This window comes from Dermacentor andersoni, chromosome 5 (genome assembly GCF_023375885.2).
Source record: "Dermacentor andersoni chromosome 5, qqDerAnde1_hic_scaffold, whole genome shotgun sequence".
Taxonomy (NCBI): domain Eukaryota; kingdom Metazoa; phylum Arthropoda; class Arachnida; order Ixodida; family Ixodidae; genus Dermacentor; species Dermacentor andersoni.
Window position 1 is genome coordinate 15,471,994 of NC_092818.1, and position 20,672 is coordinate 15,492,665.

Below are 20,672 nucleotides of genomic sequence, written 5' to 3' on the forward strand. Positions count from 1 at the left end.
CCCGTCATGAGGAGACGTGCTGGGATAAGCGGTCTTCGTGCTGGCCTGGGCCGCCGTTCCATTTCAGGAACAAACAAAACGCACGCGCAACCGGCCCGCCGCTAGCTAAACCAGTTTCGGCTTTGCTGGTGCTTGCCGTTGGTTCGCTCGGCCGCCGGCGCCCGCGCCACCGCCGCCGCCGCGTTGCCCGGCGCTACCACGAGAGGCCGCCACAGAAACAGCAGTGCTATCTGGCAACCTTGGCAGAAACGTTGTTGCGCTCCGGGATGTCAAAGCAAGCGGGCCACCAATGAGCAGGTAGCAAGCATCGCTTGGAGCCCCCGTTTGAAACGATTCAAATCCGCTCTAAATGAATCAGTCCCGTCAAAACGGAGATCGCGGTGGATTCATCGACTGATAGCGCTGTGACGCCTGGCTTGTATCGGTGAGTCAGCGCGGAACGCGCGCCCGGGGAGAAGTGGTGGATATCTCTCTGCGGACTGAAGAGGCCGACCGACCATCGAGCGGCACGCAGCAGCCCAAGTCCGGCCTCCGCGACGGTCGTGTGTGTGTGGGAGTGCGTGCGCTTGTGCATCACGGCGTTCGTTTACGGCGCCGGACCCTTCGGCGCGGCGTGCCAGCGGCGAGTGCGGCGGCGGTGTTTACTGCACCGCGGAACGACTAGGGACGGACGGGCGCATCGTTTGCCGAAGAGCGAGTTTTCAGCGAACATGACCCTTAAATTATTGTGCAGCTTCTGGAGGATGCCATCACAGTGGCTAATATTCAGCCTCGTGATTTCGTCTCTACCGGGTGAGTTGGTACCTGCTTTTTTATTTTCTTTCGCGCGTATTTTTTTTCTTTTTCATTCGCCGTGTTGAGACGGACGCCTCCCCGGCTCACTGTTCGGGAGGAGCGTGCGCACAAGAGAGCGGCTGGAGCAAAACACGGAGGTTAGGCCTAGCATGTTTGGGCCGTTGCGTCGGCTGCTTCGCGCATCGCTCTCTGGGATGGTTGCCCCGGGCATCGCGCGCGCCTTGCTCCCGCTCCCAGGGACAATCCTTTGTTTCAGCAGCGGGCCTGGTGCCGCTTTTCGCGTTTCGCACCTGCGGAGTTAGCTTTGTTTGCGTCTTTATACCGCTTGCTTTGATTTGTGAACTTCGCGTAGCAAGCATGCTGTTTAGCAACTTGTGCTCGTCCTCCGCGCCTTGCACTGTAAACACCCTCCTGCCAGCTTTCGTGCAACCTGCCATGGGCGCGCAGTACGAAAAAGCAGGAAAGACGGTGGCGCTCTGCACCATGCAAATTACGCGCTTTTCGATTTCTTTTCCGTAAGGCATTTTGTGCACAGCACGCCAGATGCCGACATTTCCCTGTAGTACTTTGTTACTGCACTTTTCAAGCACGTTGTTTGAATGTTTTAGACTACATGTTCCGTGATTAATCCTACCCTCCTGTCCCTTTTGTTGCTGATTGTTTGCACGGTCGTAAGTACACGTTGTGGTTATTTGCTTAGTTGTATTTTTCGTTTGCTTTTGTTTGCCGCCGTTCGCGTAAGCACCCATTTCAGCGCAGCTGACGTCCTTATCGTTTTGCTAACCAAGGCCTGTAATTTCGAACCGAAGATCTGCACTATTGACCGAAGAACCATCCTAATGCCCACCACTGCTCTTGAAATAAACGAACAGGTCGGTGTTTCGCTTGTAGCTGTAGCCCCACGGCGGCTGCATTTCGATGGGGGCGAAATGCGAATATACCCGTGCACTTAAATTTAGGTGCACGTTAAAGAATCCCAGGTGGTCCAAATTTCCGGAGTCCCCCACTACGGCGTGCCTCATAATGAAATCGTGGTTTTGGCCCGTAAAACCCCATAATTTAATATTTTAGCTACAGTCGTGCTTCGATGTTTTACGAGCTGCCCGATTCGCTTGAGTTGGAGAATGGCAGTGCCGTTTGTGCACCGCGCTTTTCGATGTCAAATTTAATTCCGGCTGCCTACGCCGGAAATAACGTTGAACGAACGCAGAGTCACGCGCTCCTATTTCGTGCCGTGTGTAATCTTAGCAGTTCCCAAGACGCGTACTTGTCACATGGCTGCACGTTCCGCATATTTCCAATGCCGAGTACCCTTAAATATAGGATACGTTGGTGTACGTGTGTAACGTAGCGTTACTGTGAGTCACTTCGTGATATTGCGTCCGCGCATTTGTGATGATACGCATGCCGCGTATCTCGTTGTACTTATGTTTATCTTCGCTTGGCCGAATCTCGCGCGTGCCTACAACGCCCCTTCCCTGTTTGCCGAGCAGGCCCCGCCAGTGTTCGCTGGACGCCGCTTGCACAAGCGTGTGCCGCCATTACGCATGCGGGCACCGACCGAATCGTCAAGCGGGTCCATCGCTGACGAGACGGCAAACATGGCCTACTGCGGCCTGCTGATTGCAGCCACGGCCAACGCTCGAGCGTTGATCAAATCGGCGGGGCTGTGCGCGCTTTTTATGCGAGCGCCCATTGTTTCATTTGGGTCAGTTGCGCTACGACGCCGACCTCTCTTGGTTTCCTTGTACCGGTGTATCGTAAAATCGTAAACGAACGTAGTTCCCGGGAGACCTTGCGCGGGAAAGGATAGAGATCCGTGCGGACGCTTGACTTCCTTGCGTCGTCATCGCGTGATCGTGCATTTACCAGTTACGCTCTTGTCGCTCTACGTGCAGGGCTGCTATATCTGGTTCACATTGCACGCTTCAAAAAACACTTTAGACAATCCGAGTTTAGATAAGGCACATAAACTATATTCGTATGCATAGAACGCGTAATTTGCCACAGCCAGCCACTTGTTTTTGATTTTGCCGTTTTTATCCTCACTGTGTGCGAGATGGTGGACGGAGGGCATATCGAAACTGTTTTCCGTGGACACAACAGGAGTCTTGCAGGAAGCGTTGCGATTCCATAGCTAGTTGGATGGCGGGCTGACCATTTGCATATTTCCCGTTGTTGGGGAAGGTAGCTCGCTTTCGTGGCTTCTCGTGGACTCTGGCGACGAGATTGTAGCTTTGGCTCCTCAGTGGGCCCAACAGAGTTTTCTTTGCTGCGAACACTATAAGCACTGTTTACTCCATTAGGCCTTATGGTGACCTCTGAACGACGAGATCGCTTTTCTTACTGTAATACGAGATATTGTGATTGTTAGTCGCCGATAAATCGCCAGCAAGCCGCCGTTCAGCGCAGTGTGGTTAAGTAGCGGCTGCCCGAAAGAGTGCGCGGGCGCACGAGAACTATGCCAGTCTTGTGCGCATCTGGTTTTGCCAGACAGCGCGTCCGATTAAGGTCGCCGGCACGAGCGACGCTTAATTAGTGCGGTGTCCAGCGGTATCACTGGTACGCCGCGTGAAGGCGGGACGCGGAGGGTCGCCGCCCAGCAACGACACCGGTGAGCCCCACTACACGGTGGGGTGTACGCTATAACGGCGGAAGCACCCGCCAGGGTTTCCAGTCCAGGATGCGGGCGTCCCTGGGCGGCGCGCATTCCCCGCATACCGACGACGTGTGCGCGGTGACGCCTCGCTATTATTGAGTTTGGCTCTGCATGCGACGGTCGCGTTTCGGCGCAGAGAAGGAATCGCTTTCAAACGACGCGAGGTTGTTGCTACCAGGCTCCCGTCGCTATACTGCAGCTCCCGAGAAAGCGAAAACACTTTTTCCCTCCCTTTTCACAGTTTCGGCCTCGGTATTTTGATTTGTTGTTGTTTTTCTCGTGGGGCGGGCGGTGGTTCTTCACCCCGGATTCTCGATTTGACCTTCCCTTGGAGATCAAGCCGGGGAGGGGTCGGGAGGGAACCTGTGCGTGGGCTGCAGCAGGCGAAGGTCCGAATTCCTCGCCCGAGTCTCTCTTGCCTAATGGGCTTCCTCTTTCCCGTCGTGTCAGCCGCTTCTCTCGGGCGTCGTGCATATTCACGCCGCCGACGCACTTAATAGGGCTGCGAACGAGATCCCAGCGGCGTTCGAAAGCCGGGTCCCGCCAAAAGACAGACACGCTGCCTCCTCCCACACGATGGTCAGAACGAGAGTCGCCGTAATCATGAGCCTTCGCTGGCGTTGCGTCACCGGCCTGCCTCTTCTCGTCGGCCTTGTAGTCAGCTGGTTAACTGATAGCGGAAGCGCCGTGCACGTGTGCCAACTGTTCTCGTGTCCGCAGGGGGAATGTGCATTGTGCCGGGAGCATGGCGTTCTCGTGTGCAACGTATACCGGGCGTTTCGCGTTACCAAAACTAGTCTCGAACCCACCTTTTCAGAAGAGTGCTACACTTGCAGATGACTGGAACCGTTAGCACATTATTCATAGCCGTCCCGAGCTTATTTTAAGGGTGGTAGTTTGCCAATTAGCTAATTTGGCGCTATTTTATTTTAGTGCCTAAAGTCTTATTGTATAATTTGTAGAGCGGTTTCAATAACACCGAATTGAGTAGTTTCCATGGCGTTATTTTTCACGTAGTTCTTCCATGTCTCGAAGAAAGCCCGCGTGATATGAAAAAAACAAAAAAAAAAACAAAAGAAAAAACACGTCACTGCGCATTTGCGCGTCTGGTATGCAACGTTGTTCTCCGGCGTATTTCCAAAGAACAAGGTTCGCGTATCCATCTAAAAGAAGCCGACGAGTGTTTTTCGATCCGCCTTCAGCGCCGGCCTATCGCTTTTCATTTCGAACAGAGCTGGCGTGATGCCTCACTGACGGTGCCTGTCATTCGTTCTTACAAAGGAGCATGCCACATTCGTTCTTTGGAAACGTGATTTGAGACCGCAGCGACCCTTTACCGCGAAGCTGTGTATAAGCTATCCTCCGGCGATGTCCGTCCGTGTACACCTTGCGCCGACATGAAAAAATGTTCGTCTCCACTTTCTCGCAAAATGCTCTGTAGCCCTCAATCTAATGTAGGTGTCTTGGAAAAAATCATACTGAAATTGGTCGCTAAGAAGTCTGTCACGACGACGAGCTTTATTTACTTGTCATAATTACTTAGTTCACATTGAAGTTGTAAGCGTTACAGAATTCCCGTCTGCTGTCAATACATGGCCGTCTAAGGAGGGAGTATTGTTACAGAAAACGGCTGTAACTCTTGTTCTGTGGAAATTATCCCAGAACAAGTTATATGACAATTAGCCGCTAAGAAGACTCTAACATTACGTAGTTTCATGTAGTTTTCATAATGACGAAGTTCAGTGAAGTTGTAAACATTGTAGAATTCCCGTCTGCCATGCGGTGGTACTTGCACACGTCACTAATTCATAAAAGAATAAGAATAAATCACTACACAGTCAAAATATGTATTCGGTGTCTGTGTCCTTTAATAATAATAATAATAATAATAATAATAATACCTATATCACATAGATGCGTCGATTGAGGTAAAACTGCCTTCATCACAGAGTGAAAGGGCTGACGAATTTTTTTCGTTTGCATTTTGTCATATTTCGCGTTTTCTTGTTCAGAGCTTCGAAAAAAGAAATACCTAGAGGAAAACTTCGCGGAAATGATTTTGTTGGGTTGTGTTAGGCACACGCTGCAATGTTCAAAATACGGATATTTTAATAATTCGTAATTGACTTTAGCTAAATAGCCAACTAATCGTGCCTCCACAAATACTCTCGGGACGACTACGAACAACATGTCGTTCGTGTACTTGTTTCCTAAAGCTTCGTTCAAGTTACGCGAGACACCCGGTGTGTTTCGAAGCGCGTCGAGCGATACAGACCGGGAAGCGGTGGGTTCAGGTGTCGACGTGTAGGGAACTCTGGTGCTGCGATATAATACGTTGGCGCATAGGAGGCGGTCGTGCTACCTTTTTCTCATTATTTTGGCAAGGTTTCGCCTAACCCTGCGGGAGCTCATGTCCGTACGTCGCTCTTTTCATCATCATCATCAGCATGGTTACGCCCACTGCAGGGCAAAGCCTTCTCCCATACTTCTCCAACAACGCCGGTCATGTACTAATTGTGGCCATGTCGTCCCTGCAAACTTTTTAATCTCATCCGCCCACCTAACTTTCTGCCGCCCCCTGCTACGCTTTCCTTCCCTTGGAATGCAGTCCGTAAGCCTTAATGACCATCGGTTATCTTCCTTCGTTACATGTCCTGCCCATGCCCATTTCTTTTTCTTGATTTCAACTAAGATGTCATTAACTCGCGTTTATTCCCTCACCCAATCTGCTCTTTTCTTATCCCTTAACGTTACACCTATCATTCTCCTTTCCATGGCTCGTTGCGTCGTCCTCTATTTAAGTAGAACCCTTTTCGTAAGCCTCCAGGTTTCTGCCTGGAGGCTGACTCTTTTGTTGGGCCCTAAATTTCAGCGTCGAGAATGACCAACCAAGTGGCTTATTCTTTCATTTAAAAAAAAAAAAGTTTTTAAAAAAGCAACTCAGTTGGGCGAGTTGCTAGGGGTTCGTGGTTGGGGGAAATGACAAGCAACGAGGAAGAAATATTTTTTTTTTTTTTTTTTCGCGCTCCTTGTCACTTTTCAACCAAAATGGCTTAGCAAGCGAACATATTTCGGTTATCGTTACGGAACGATGGTCAGCTTGTCAGCAGATAATCATCCATACTCGAACGCGGGCATTCGTATCGTATGTCTGTTGTCGTCATCTTATAAGTTGGAGCTTTCGTCCGTGATTCGTGGGTCTATACTCGATGAAAACGCGCGCTCTCGTGATCGACATGAGGGTCACGATTTCCGCATGACGCGTCGAACCGTGCCCGAGCTTTGCACTGGGCATTTGGTCGTCTAGCGCGACACTTACGTTCGGCACGGGTGCTGCGCCGCTGTCGCATTGCTGGAAGGGGCACTGCGCAAACTGAGAACCCAGCAGGTACTGCTAGAAACTAGCACTGTACGTTCGGCGCCAGTAGTGCAGGCTGTTGCGGCGCTCGTGCTCTGACTGCGCCGCACCTGCATGCTGATCAAGCCACGCTCGCATTTTCCGCTAATTAGAATTGTCTGGTTTGAACGCATCTACGCGCAGGAAATAAGAGAGAAACACAAGGGACAAAGTAGCTGCCGACGGAGAGGTCGCAAAGCCCGCCTTCTCTTCAGAACGGCAAGATAGGAAAAATGGAATGACAAGGTGACGACAGATCCCACATTAAAGTAACCACTAAACACGTGCTTGCGACTCATCGCTAATTCTCTCTCTCTCTTTCTTTTTTTTTCGTTGCGAGCAGATCTTTACTCGGCACGCGTAGTGTTTAAATGCTCATGAAAGAAAAGCGCAGATTAGGTAACCGTTGGACCATTCGGGTTACAGAATGGGTTCCAAAATCACATTCTTTGGGGGTGCGAGGGCTTACCCCCTCCCAGGTCGCTCCTGCCAGCTCCCTCACAACAGACGTGGGAAGAGCTGCTGAGAACGCCGGAAGAAAAAGTACAAAAAGCCCTCGTTGCCTGGGCCGAAAGGGTCGCTCCTCGTGAGGGGCCATTCTAGGACTCGGGCCTGCCAGATCGCAACTGAGCAGAGTCTCAATAAAGTTGTTACCACCACCAAGAGAAGGGAAGAGCACTCGAGGACTCCAGAAGACTACGTGGGGCGATAAAATGAGGAAATTCGCGGGTGCTAGTTGGAATCGGTTGGCGCGGTACAGGCATTTGTACGGGTAATTGGAGAACGCAGGGAGAGCCCTTCGTCCTGCAGTGGACATAGAACGGGCTGATGATGATGATGAAAAAAAAGCACGAAATCATTTCTGACAGGTGAAGCGCCTTTTCCGAAACTATTTATGGTGTATTGATGCGGAAAAAAATAGTTTCAAAAGATTTGAAGGGAAAGTCAGTTCCCATGTTGATTTTCACCAGTACAGCAGCGCCGATGAGTGTCACGTATCGGATTTTATGGTATTATCTTGCTTGGTCTGTCCTTGTGCAGCTAAGTAAATTTAAATAATAACTTCGATGTTGATCCCGTGCTTCCTTACCAATGCAGGGTAATCCTTACGTAGCGACAAACATTTAAGCGGCTGCGAACAAATGAGCTCGAAATCCGTGACGTCTGTAGAAACCGGTGCGGAAGGTTCGAGGCGGCGTACGCCAGCAGTCTTTCCCTGTTTGGCCACTTGCAGCTGACCAGGTTCCGTGGTGGCCCACTGGCCACGGCGTTCAGCTTCTGAGCACGAGGCTGCAGGTTCCATCAACAGGCCGCGTCGACCGCATTCCGAAGGACTCGAAAAACAAGACTACTACGCTTTGGATGCACGTTAAATAACTTCATGCTGCCAAATTGAGACGGAATCCTCCACTGCGTATATCTTCAAGGCCTCAAAGATTTCTTGTGCGCTTTAAGATAATCGAATCTGCTTTTCGACTTATATTGGCAGATATTGTTTTTTGATCGTGTTGTCACAACGTTCCTGCGATGGAAACGCAGAGCTAACCCAACCCGGCCGGTTCTCCACATTTTGGAGGCAGCTTGGAATTCGTGTGCACCCTTCTCGGTTGGCGAGCACTTGCCGATTGTTGTCTCGTTTCTTGCGCTGTCAAGCGTATATAGTTTGCTGTCAAATATTCTATGAAATTATTTTGAAAGCACCTCTTTTCCCGCGGTAATTGCGACGAATCCTGCGTACCGTGCCGTTTTAAAGGGACCCTCAAACGATTTTCACGTTTTTCTACAAACGTACTGAGTCGTTAGAGTAGGTCTTTCTAATTAATAATTGATACATCTATGTGCTCCGCGTAAAGCGTGTAATTTATTATAAGGTTTAAAAAAATGCACATCGCTGCCGATCGCAGCACACTGCACGCCGGATTTTAAGCCGCCCCTACTCATATGACGGAAATCGCCCATATGACGTCAGTGGGGCGAGCTATCGCATTGGCTGACCAAGGCGCGTCATCGATAATTTTTCCAACTTTATGGTAAACAAATGATGTTTTTAATAGTTGGAATGTTAGTTAATTTGTTTTTTTCAGTACACTTAAGTACTTCCGGCACACAGCAAGTGTCGTCTGCTTGTGTTACAACGTGCTCCGTCTTTGACGAAAGCTCCGCAGTCAGTGTCGGTCTGTCATTTCGCGAGCGCTATGATTCGACTTTGTTGCGTTGTGGACTGCAAACGTAGCGACTGGCAATATGTCAAGCTAGGAAGCTGCGACATCGTGTCCTGCAAGCCAGTAGACGAGCGGACTGGCTGCAGCGCATTGGACAGCCGCTATCCGATGGGCGCCAGGATTTACGCGATTGCGGCCGTCACTTTACACCGGAAGATTACTAACGCAATAGCGTTTCGCGAGTCTGGTATTAGGGTAAAGGCAAGCGCAAGGGGACAGGGCCTGGCCGTGTCCCATTGCGTGTCGTTTCAGGGGATGAACAGAAGCGCAAATGTGAATGGTCTGCACGGTGCAGCCACCTGGCGGCATAGAGCTAAACCACACACAGTAGCAGTAACAAAATGTATTCTTCTTTGCTGCTGGTGTAAATTTTTCGCAGCAGTGTAATCGTTGACACGTTGTTTGTGTAAATGTTTAAAATGCTTTACACTTGGTTGAAGCAATATTAGCTCTTTCTTTGGCAGGTTAAGCTCTGCGCCCACGGGTGGCTGGACCGTGGAGACAGATCAGGCAGCTCAAGCACGTCTATGCTAAAGTTCCTTATCAGCTTGAGTTTATGCCTCCACCGTTCCGTCAAAACGTTCTTCCAGTGTGTGATTACCGGAAAAGCAGACACGTTCGGCGCTACGACAGACGCTCGCAACGCACGCTGCTTCGATATCTTTCGCTTGGGATTCACGGCCAAGCCGCTAGCGGAAACGTTTCGCGCGTGCGGGCTCCAAAACAACCGGAAGTGGACGATGTGACGTCGCATCGTGACGCAGAACCAGTGAAGGTGGAGCTTAGCCCCGATCGCTCGGCGAACGAGTTCAGAAGGAAAAGCGTGGCTAGGGAGGAGGGTAACTTGTAATCGCTTGTAGCTCCATCAATACGTAACGCTTCACTTAAATTGTGGTGTGGATGTTCTACTTAAGCTGTACCCTACGCGTCTACAAAATTTGTTCGAACCGTTTCAGGGGTCCTTTAACTTTTACTCGTCCCCTCGCATGGTGGTCTTGGGGACTCCTTCGTCTGCCACTCCGCCATTTCCTGTCCGCAGGGCGTTTTGCTGCCCTCGGACGTTCGCATTACTCAGCCTTCATCTACTCACTGGCGCTTATCCAAGCAGGGTTAACGCTTATGATTGTTGTGGGCGTATTTGACCTTGTCGCTTTCGCTGACTTGCTTGCAAAATTCAGGAGTCGTTTTTCGCGCTTATATTTTCCGAGGCGAGCGTGAGACACTCGTAGGGGTTCGAGGTATCATTTAACTATACGTCCTTATACCCTCTGGGCAGGTACTGCAATATGCCAACATGCTCAATGCTTTCCATACGCTACCCACGAAGGAATAGTCACTGGAAAAAATTTCAGAGTACCGCATTCGTTTTCCCCGCGCCGCCAACGCGTTCATTGGCCCAACCGTACCACGTGATTTTGGGGTGCCATATACCTTCCAAGCGCCGGGCGGGCCGGCTGAGTTATAGCGCAGGCAGCGCAGGTTCCCTACGTTTTTTTTTTTATGTTCCGATTGTCGCGCTCGCGTTTGACTGCAAGGAAATCATGCCTGGCAGCTGCGCCTTCGGATGCAGCAACCGAACTGAGTCTGTAAAGACTTTTCCCTACATTCCGACCGGGCAAAATGACCGAGAGCGTCGTTCTGCGTGGTTACACAAAATCGGCCGGGAGAACTTCAAGCCTGCAAAAAACACGCGCGTGTGCGAGATATAAGTACACCTTGCTTGTGCTTTTCGGCACTGTTTTAGAAGATATTTAAGCGAAGTGCACGCGGTGTTAGCGATGCTACAAAAATAGGAGTTCATTGCAGGGATCGCTCGCGTCTTGCACGCTTGACGCGGGTACACGTGCATACGCGTTTGTTGCTCAACACACGTGGTTATTCCGTGCTCGTGGCACGCGAAGGCACACTTGTCGCGTGAGGGTTCCGCGTCCTCACGTGCACCAGGTACTCGCATGATTTCTCCGCGCACGTGAGTGCGCTCTCGCCTCGAGTCACTCTACCCATATGGCACTTGCTTTTCGCAGATCGTGACGATCGCAGTCAATAAGAACATGGTCAATGCGAGGCCCATGATACTTCCTTTTTTCCACTTATCCTTTGCTCATTTATACATACGCATTTCGAGCTTAAAACCAATGGCCAGGTGATATTCACAACACACATGTTTTAAATTTTGAGCTTGTAAGCCGAGCACATGCAATGAACTGGTCAGCATACATATTATATTTTATGTTGAAATGCTACGGTGCATAGCCAAATAATGTTGTGCTTGATGCATAACAAGAAATACAAAACAACAGAACACCCAGTAGCTTTAGTTTACTCTGTCACTATGCATGTTACATAAACTGCTCTAAAAGCACAAGAATTTTATACATCGCCTATGTAACTTAAAAAAAAATGTACTGCGTCACCAGCGGTCGTTCCTTTTTTTTTTTTTTACACAGGCAGTAAATCTTCGCAGTCTAAGAAAACAGTCATAAATAAGTTGAGAAGAGTAGCCGCTCATGCACGCACTACACAGCCGCGTTCATAAATCAAAATGGAGCAAACTCTCGCTCATTATCAGTGTACAGAAGTACACTTACGTAGCTGTCATCACGCAAATGTCTCATATTGGCCTTCCACAAGGTTCAGTGCGCAAAATGGTTGTCGATGTTGGGTTTCACGCCTGCTTTGCACAGATCGTCTTACGCGATCACGGCCAAACACCGGTGCGCACACGGAAGTCGCAGTGTGTCGTGCGTATACGACGGACGAAGTCGCCCGACAGAATCGAGAACGCGCGGTATCCGCTTACAAACTAAATTAAATGTATCCGATTCAACTTGTGAAATTACACAATGAACGTACGTGCCTGTGACACTGTCAGGTGTTAGTTTCGTCCTACTTGGAAACATTCAATAGAAGCCGATGGGGCGGTCCACGATGTTCATGCCCAAAAGCACAAACTTGCCTCATTCCCGCTCGAAGTGACGAAATTTTTCCTTCGTAGCCCGCTCCGCGGAAGGGGAAATATAACGCGTGCATAAGCTCCCGATAGCAGCGCTAAGCTACTGCCCACAATCGTAGCACGGTTCCAGCAGTAAACACGATAGGCGTGCAAAACAACCACCTTCTGCATTACTTCGCACAAAATAACAATTTATTTTCGTTCTTAGCAACCATTATCTCCGGGCACAAAGTATTTGTACTTCAGTAAACGCTCAAGCCGATGTGTCACCGAATATCAAGCTCTTCCAACACTGCGGCCTTCCCGCGACGCAGTCGGCTTGGAAGGTATATGGCGGTGGCCGCTCAGTGTTGCCAGTCAAATCCCGACCTTTGCGGTACTCTGAAATTTTTTCCAGTGACTCTACGAAGGAATAGTCAACGGCGCCCCCTGGCGTCCGCTCCCCGAGTTAGATAGGAGCAGCAAGTACTTTGGCAACAGGTGCACATAGTGCAACAGGTGACCGAGAGTCCACCTGCGCCTATGCTACACAAGGCCAGGCACCGTCGCCGCCGAGATTTTCTCCACGGCTTCCGAGACTTTGAACACCGAAGTCGTTTCGGTGGTCGTTTCGTAATGCCAGATGAACAACATTGGCGAAATTAAGCGTGAATTTCGTTATTCCGGAGGGCCAATTTCTAACCGAAATTTTGAGATTCCGTGAGAACTTTTGACTAGCTTCTGCGTACAGTCGCCGCCACCGGCTGCTCCACCCTCAATTTTTTCTTTTCTTCTTTTTTTGGAGGCGCTACCACTGTACAAGTTTTCACGCGTGCCCGCTATGAGGAATTTTTCGCATAACCTATACGAGCGCATATCTCGTTTTGTTCGGTTCATTTAGTTGTGCTCGGCCCGGTGTCCCGCAGATGGTATGAGCGGGCGTTAATGGCTCGAGTCGCCAGTGCGCAGCGAGCACCGTCCGTCCAGCGCCGCGCGTAGGACTCTGTCGTCGCCGCGAGTGCCCCCCGGGGCCGCACCGGCCCTACTGCGCGTGCTCGGTGCCGCCGCTTACGAGTCGCCAATGCGCGCGCGACCGTGTCGCCGGTGCTCCCGTGGCGGCCTCTCGGAAGCGCCGCGATAAGGAAGCCTCTGCCGGCGCGCGCGGCCGGCCGTGCGTCGGACCAGCCCGCGGACTTTGGAGCAGCAGCTCGCCGGCTTGTATCGGACGCCAGAAAAGAAAGGCAGCTGGCGACAAACGCGGCTCGGGGCACGCGGAGGAACGGCTCGGCCGCGATGCAGGGAACCGAATCGAACGATGAACCCGGCGGGCTGCCCCCCCCCCCCCCCCCCCCTCAGGCGCGCAAAGCTCCGCTTTTACGGGCACCGGCGGTTGGTCGAGGCGGTTAGCGCACAACTCGGTCGGGTCTCGTGAGGGGGCACACTCGCGCTTCTCGGCTTCTGGCGATCTTCGCGGCGAAAGTTGGCCGACGACGATTGTGCGAGGTGTTTTCGCCAACCTCCCACGGCGTGCCCAGGGTCGAGCGCGTAGTAGGCAGCCGCTTCGTTAGCAGCTACCCACGGCGCTAGCTCCCTGGCTGTTGCGCTCCGCCGCTGAGCTCGAGGTCGCGGCAGCCGCCTCTCGATGGGGGCCAAATGCAAAAACGCTCGTGTACGTAGATTTATGTTCGCATTCGAGAACCCACGAGCGCTTCACTAGGGCGTTCCTCGTAATCGATCGGATCGTCGTTCTGGCACGCAAAACCGCACATTTTTTTTCCCCATTAGCCGCTGCATTCTGATGCGCGAAGAACGCGTCCCGTTGCCGCGGTTTCGGAAGTGAAGTGCGTTCGGGCGAAATTCGTGCGCGTGCTGTCTCTCGCCATCGCCCGTGACACCTTTGGTGCTGGTGCCACGGAGCGTGCAGCGCATTCTCCGACCCATCTGCGGTGGCTGGGACGCCGTCCTCGCCTTGCTCCATAGTGCGCGCAGCCCATTCTATAACACGAACTTGTTGCACACGTGTTGACGCACGCTCTGTTGCCACAGGTTTGTCGGGTTGTGCTTTCGACGTCTCCAGCGATGTTCCGAACTGTATCGAGCGAGTCATCTTCTTGGCGCTTTAGCCTTTGCAAGCGTAAACCTGCTGATATATTGTGGCTCATTTATTTTAGCGACCGCGCCTTTCACGTCGGCGCTTATGAGCACGTCTGCAGTAGCACCGCTTGAAGATCCTTCCGCCTTGGACTTCCCGTCAGCTCAACAAGAAAAAAAAAAAAAATGTCAACCTCGGGTCATAAAGGCCACGAGACCAGCCCTATCCCTACCATTGTATGTGGAACTAACTCTTTTCAACGAATTACGGCAGGTGCTGGCGTGTGGATATTTAACCTAACGAGTTTGCCAGAAGCGTTTTCCGCTGTTCCGCTACCGGTCAGATCTCGCGCTGTAAAATGTCACGTCATTGCTTGTCTGCATTGCCAAATTATCGGTACTTGCCTGCTTTGTGTGGAAGGAATGAGAAATCGTCGCACCGTGCGCGATCGACCGCCCTCGGAACGCGCTGGCCGAGCGGACTCGTGTTGCCATCCGCCGGAAGACGAGTCGCGACGCAGCGGCTGCGGCACAATTCGCGCGTTAAGAAAAGCGAAGGCAGACAGCGTTAGTCGACAAACGCATCGCATTACCGCCACATCACAATGAACGTGCAGAAACACATTTCTGGAATCGCGGGTCATGTGCAATTACTGCAACCGAGACATACATAGATCCGTACACTCGAATAAGTGTTAAAAAGGAAAGGACCTCCATTCCTTTCAAGTAATAAATTAACCGAAGGTGTGCGATTATTACCAGCTTCTCCGTTAGAGCATTCCTTCAACCACACTCGTCAAACTTCCGTGCACGTAATGATAGTAAGATCCCTGCTTCGCGAGAATTTTCGTCCAATTGGTCGAGTTTAAGTTCGTCGTTGCGAACTTGAAGCCAGTCTCGCGGTGCCTTTCTGGCATCATGCAGGCAGGAGGAAATTAGAAGAGAGCATTGCGGCAACACGATTCTGAAGCTAAAAAGTTATCGGGCGTATCGGAAACGCCTTAGGCGGTGTTTTAACTTCACCGATGTCGCTGTGCGGGTCTTGCTCGATCTGTACTTTCGTTTCACGGGTTCTGGGCTATACATATTCTGGGAGACGATATCGCTATTTGCGCAGAAATGTATACTTTTTTTTTATAGCCCTAGTGTTACAGAGAGATAGAAATGGTTCGTTCAGAAAGAGACTAAGGTTTAGCTCTAAGTTTGGCACGTGATCGGGCGCCGCGCGTTCCCCGGGACAGTCTCTGCGGGGCTGCTTCCTATTCGGCGGATGCGAGCCTCGCTGCTGGCCTCCCACCGCCGACCGAAATCCGCACGCTGTGGTGCCGAATACAAAGCCAGCGAACGCCTGGGGGTACGACTCAGTTTCGCTCGTGCTGGCATTTACACGAAACGAGCAAGGTCGCTGGAGTATTCCGCGGGCTCGGGCCGGCGCTTCTATTCGTCCGCAGTGGACAAACGAGCGCGGCGACTGTCACTCGACACGCTCGGTGGCGGGCAGCACGCCCTCGTGGCGCGAGGGAAGAGCCGCTTGCAGTTCGCCACTCGAGGCGCCACGGGGCTTCGATGGGCAACCGCAGAACAGCGCGCACGCCGTTAGGTCCTCGAGTGGCCACGACTGCCCAGCTTGGGCGGCTGCGCCTCCTTGGCCCCGCGTCTCCTCGGGCTTAGCGTCGCGACGTCGCCGGGCACCGGAGGCGAGCGTGACGGGACGAGTTCTCCCCCCCCGTCGGCGAGCAGCGAGAGGCTTTTGCATGGCGTCGGGTCATTCATCCGCCTTTGTGATTCGCTGGCCGACTCGTTTGCCCGTGTTCCGCTCTGGCGCCGGATCGGATTCTGCTCGTTGCATGACCGCCGTCTGGCTTCTCCTCTTTCGGTGGACCGCCCTTCGTTCTCTCTGCCGCAGCAGAGCTTGGGAGTTGCGTGTGCGCTCCGTGCGCGTCTAATTTGTCCCTATTTCGCCATTGCCTGCAGCTGCGTCCGAAGCGCGGTGCCCGCTCGCCATAGAATGGCCGCCGTCTTCTGTTGTGTTGGTGTTGAATCTCCGCCTCCTCACCGTCCGTGGGTTTCTTTTCGTTCGCTCGCTCATTCGTGTTCTCATTTTTTTTCCTTCTTTTTTCCCGCAGTAAGTTTGATACGACTTCTCGCGATGACAATGTGCCGGATTTTTTTTTTTTTTCCATTGACTGGGTTCTTTGACAGCACGCGAGGCCTCATCCGCCACTGTTGGTGTTTTTGGCACCTTCGTCGATCCAGTGGTCTTGCGAGGTGGTGTCTGGCGACCTGCAAAACAAACTGCGCTTTCAGAAGGAAACTATATATATATATATATATATATAAACGAACTTCAATACATTTATTTCTCAGAATCTGTAGGTCGGCCTCCCGTCGACGCTCTATTCCGTCAAAAACACCTAGATTCATTTCGCTAATTTTCAATTCTTCGCAGAACCCATGGGAAAAGTGCGCGAGCAGGATATTATCGTAGCAGACCCCCATGCTTTCTTTATTTTACGTCGATTTTGCGCACATTGAAGTTCTTGCAAAGCTAACCAAATCGCGTACAGGCACGCCTGGGTTATGTTTCCAACACCGAGAGCTCTCAGCAGGGAAAGCTCGAGTTAGCAGCAACAATAGTCTGGGTTGCGTAGCCTCTTTCTTTGCTAGTACGAATCCCCATGTCAGCAAGAAATGCCTCTTGTGGAACTTGTGTCTTCATTAGTTCATTTTTTCCTTGTTTTCTTTTTTCTTTCAATTTCGTCGAGTACTGCGGGAAACCCGTAAAAAAATTGCGGCTTGGGAAACTGAGTTCCGAGGTAGACTGAGCAGCCACAGTGCTTTCCACTGCCGAGGCATTATATAGGCATTTCGATGGGATGCGGGAACGTGACCTGTGCCGTTTCACCTTTCGTCTATACCGGCGACGTCGTACTTAGTGCACACCGTGTCGGCCAACGTCGGTACTGCTGGCGGTCGTGGAAACCGCGCCATTGCCGCCGCTTTCACTTGCTGTGGGCCGTAATTGCCTTCCTTCTTACGCGCCGCTGGACGAAATAATGGCGGGAACTTTCTACGTTCCCCTGACCGTCTCCGGCTACTTACGTGGCTGAAAAAAAAAAAAAAAGCAAAATACCGGGCCGTTTTCTTCGTTTTGTTGCCTCCGGTGTAGCCTGAAGTACTTTAGTCCGCACTCAGTGCGATGGCTGTGAGCCGGGTGGTGTATGTCCTACCAAAAAGTGTCCACTGTCTGCGACCGTTTCGCAGTGTTCCCGTTGTTATGATTGGGGGCTCAATCCCATCGCTCGTGATCCGTTGTCAAGATTGGATTCGGGCATGAATTAGAAGGTAGCTGGCCCATGCCGTCGTCCAACTTATCCACGCTGAGGACGTTGATGAAGGGAAGCACTGCTTCTCATCGAGAACGAGGAATATGGGTTTATTTACAGTATTTGTCAGTCTAACATGACTGTTTGAGAAAGTACATCAGTCTAACATGACTGCTTGAGGGAGAGTCTCAGTCCAACATGACTGCTTAAGAGAAGTGTGTCGAACATCCGCACAACAGCAGTTTTTAAACACTCGGTCCTCTCCCGATACAAGGTGATGCGAACGTTCGTTTAGTCATCGCAAACTAGCCGCCTCCCCGCAGGATGATCTACACACACACATGCATACACGCATACACACAGGTGCGAAGGTCCAGACCGGCGTCAGAGGGGCCCCGTAGAACTCGGAGCCGTTCAGGGTAGCACGTTGTCTTGCGTCTTGGTCGGTGCGTGGGAAGCAGCGCAAAACGGCGTTCCCGCGGCAGCTCGCGCACCCGTAGCAGATGAGGTCCGCGTTGGGGAGTTTGGGAACAATAGTTGGCCCGCCGAACTCATTCCGTCACAACGGCGATGAGGCTAGAGGTTGGCGGCGGTTTCAGCACAAAGCCTGCTTCATCGAACGCATCCTAGCTGAAGCGACGGAGAGTGGGGGATGCGCGTCTTGTTCCCCGACACAAAGTCGATTTAGTCACGCCGTGGCTAGAGGTTGGCGGCGATGCTCCCGAGATGTTGCTTCCCCAGTCGCAACTGGGTGGCAAACTTGCACTGCAGCTGGCCGTTCTTAACACCGTCAGCACACACTACGTCACGTCAGGAATAACCGAACTACAGAGAACAGGGAGATCGAGACAATGGCCGCCAGTGCAAGGGACGCCTATAGAGCCTGCGATGGCGCTTGTGTGGCTATTGCCTTTGCATGGGGTCGCCGCTGCTTCGGTGTGGCGTAGCCCAACAAATGAATAAACCAGTCGCAAGCCACCGAAGTGGTCGCTGGCACCGTGTTCGATACTGATGCGGCGTTGACTGGTACCGTGCTCCTAACCGATGGTACACGGTACCGATACGGCACCAGCCCGCCAGCAACGCTCGGCAATGCCAGCTCTCGAGTGGACGAAGGTGCGACGGCGCTGGTGGGAATGGGCGTATGTGCCTGTTCCACCTACCGGGGAAAATAGCTCCTTCTAGGTGCTTGCTCATTACGGGACCTCAACGCTTGGAAAGGGGTGTGTTTCCACAACCTAACATCTAGCTAGGCACTTTTGGCAGGCTACATGTTGCTGTCGTGGGAGCGGTCCATAACTTTCCTTCACTTCCGGCGTTTTGCTTATTGGTCACACATTCGTGCTATTTTATGAGCTACGGACGTGCCGACACTGTCACGCGAGGACGACGGTGGCGCTTTCGCGTCCTATATCGTTTGCCTAGAAGTACCATCGAAGCGGCTCTAAAACGGTGGCACCAGTGGTAGCGGGTACTCGCCTGTGCGCTCGAGGTGAGCGCCAAAAGTTAGCGTGGCGAAGACGCAGCACGTCGGGCGTTGCTGCGCAGAGTTTCAGCGCTCGCTGCGCACACGTGCTGACGGCACGCTGTGAGACACGGCAGCGCCCACGCTGTCCGTGCCTTCGAAGCCAGTTCGCGACCGGTTTCTTTGGGAACATCTAGCCGTGTGTGTTGCAGTCAGACTGCGAGCGTCTTGCCCGCTAGCGTCCGGAAAGCGTACACCGGGGAACTTCCTGCATACACACCAGCGGTCACGCCAAACTGGCGTGCAGCGATTGCTTTTCCGTAATTATGCTTGCGACCCTGCCACTATGCGTGCTCGTGTGGGGCCCGTTGGGCGATGTGCCGCGGCCGTAGTGAACGGCTAACCTCGTCGGCTGTCTTTTCTTTTTTTTTTTTCTGGCGCATTCCGAAGGTAGCAAAGCTTGTCGAGCTGCAGCACCACACCGGTGTTTGCACGACCGCCTGGTTGTTTTCCAACACTCAATGCACACATACGTAACCGGTAATTCCAGTTCGGAACTGATCGTGCCGTATATTAACTGTAATCTTTACTAAGTGCACTGTTTACATAGGATACGTCCTCCAGGATTACAACTTGCGATGAATGCTGTTTTCACGAGGTGGTATCAGCGTCGAGGAACAATAACAAAATAAATGCGGGCATGTTGACCTGCATTGGGGAGAGGAAGAAGGGTAATGGAGTTCAGCGTATCAGTAAGCTTCATCTCAGCTCAGTTGATTTTAAAAATGCGATCAAAGTGCGCATAGGCCATGTACTTAGTATCTTTGCACGGAAAGTTATATATTTGCCCATACGTTATTGTACTTTACTCTGTCATTTTGTAAATTTTACTTTACGGTGACCGATCACACTGAGACTGCGTGACTTTTGCGAAAATTTAACATACCGAAGATGTATTTTGCACGCGCAGAAGCATTTTCGGTGTCCGCGTTCGTAAGCACGAAATCGGGCAGCGTGCGATCCCATTCGCGCGTTATTTCTCGCGATGTCGCGGATAATGGGAGACCGCGAGCCGTCCCGATTGGACGGCGTGGTGTGTGCCGACTTGCGCGCTTCCGTGCGCCTCGCGAAAGTGGCTTTCGAGAAAGGGCGGTGCAGGCGCCCGCATCGAACGCGCGCGTGCGCCCTTCCCGCTTTGTTTCGTGCTGCGCGGTGCTTCGCGAGAGCGCCTTGTAGAGAGCCAAGTCCTCCGCCCTCTCGCTTCCGGAAGGCTTTGGACGGCGACGCATCGCCCTGACCCATCCGCAGCGCCGATCGTCTTGCCTCTGCGCTGCGGTGACGCTGTTCACCGAACCGACGTCGCCACCGTTGGTTCTCTTGGAGGAAGAAGGGGGCACCACCGCCTTCGTAATTAGTATTACCGATCTCTACGTAGTTCTAGTCGGTGTCTTTGGCCGTCACGTTCGTGAATGAGAGGGAGGGGCTCCTTAATGAGTCATGTAGAGGTTTCTCCTGTTTCTATGCTGTGCCCCCGATGGAAATCGTCAGAAAGTGAGGCGATGCGCACGGTTTTGGGAATGACAAGTCATAGATCCGTTTACTACACGTTCGGTGTTCAGTGAAACAGTAAGGCGAGGAAAAAGAAAAGCATGCGCCAGGAGCGGTAACTATTCGTTGTCTTCTTTTGTATCAATTTCCGACATCTTCCCGCTGGCAAACTGGTTAGTTTGAAGCCTCCAAGCGGTATATATGCTGCTTAGTACGACGTTGTTTTTTTGCGTCAGA

At 52.0% G+C, this 20,672-nt stretch overlaps 1 protein-coding gene across 7 annotated transcripts in view; it reads left to right on the forward strand.

The window, feature by feature from the left end:
* The first annotated feature begins 237 nt into the window (after positions 1 to 237).
* LOC126529920 (fasciclin-2-like) overlaps positions 238 to 20,672 on the forward strand; it is a 170,674-nt gene continuing 150,239 nt past the window's right edge. For 4 of the 7 annotated variants that reach the window (XR_008612295.2, XM_050177375.3, XM_055070118.2 and 1 more), the window contains exon 1: positions 238 to 792. Coding sequence is in view for 6 of the 7 variants with exons in the window: in XM_050177375.3 (XP_050033332.1) it covers positions 711 to 792 (82 nt within the window). In the remaining variant the exon portion in view is untranslated. The remainder of the gene's footprint in view (positions 793 to 20,672) is intronic. The other 3 variants (XM_050177377.3, XM_050177378.3, XM_050177376.3) reach the window with 1 other exon arrangement.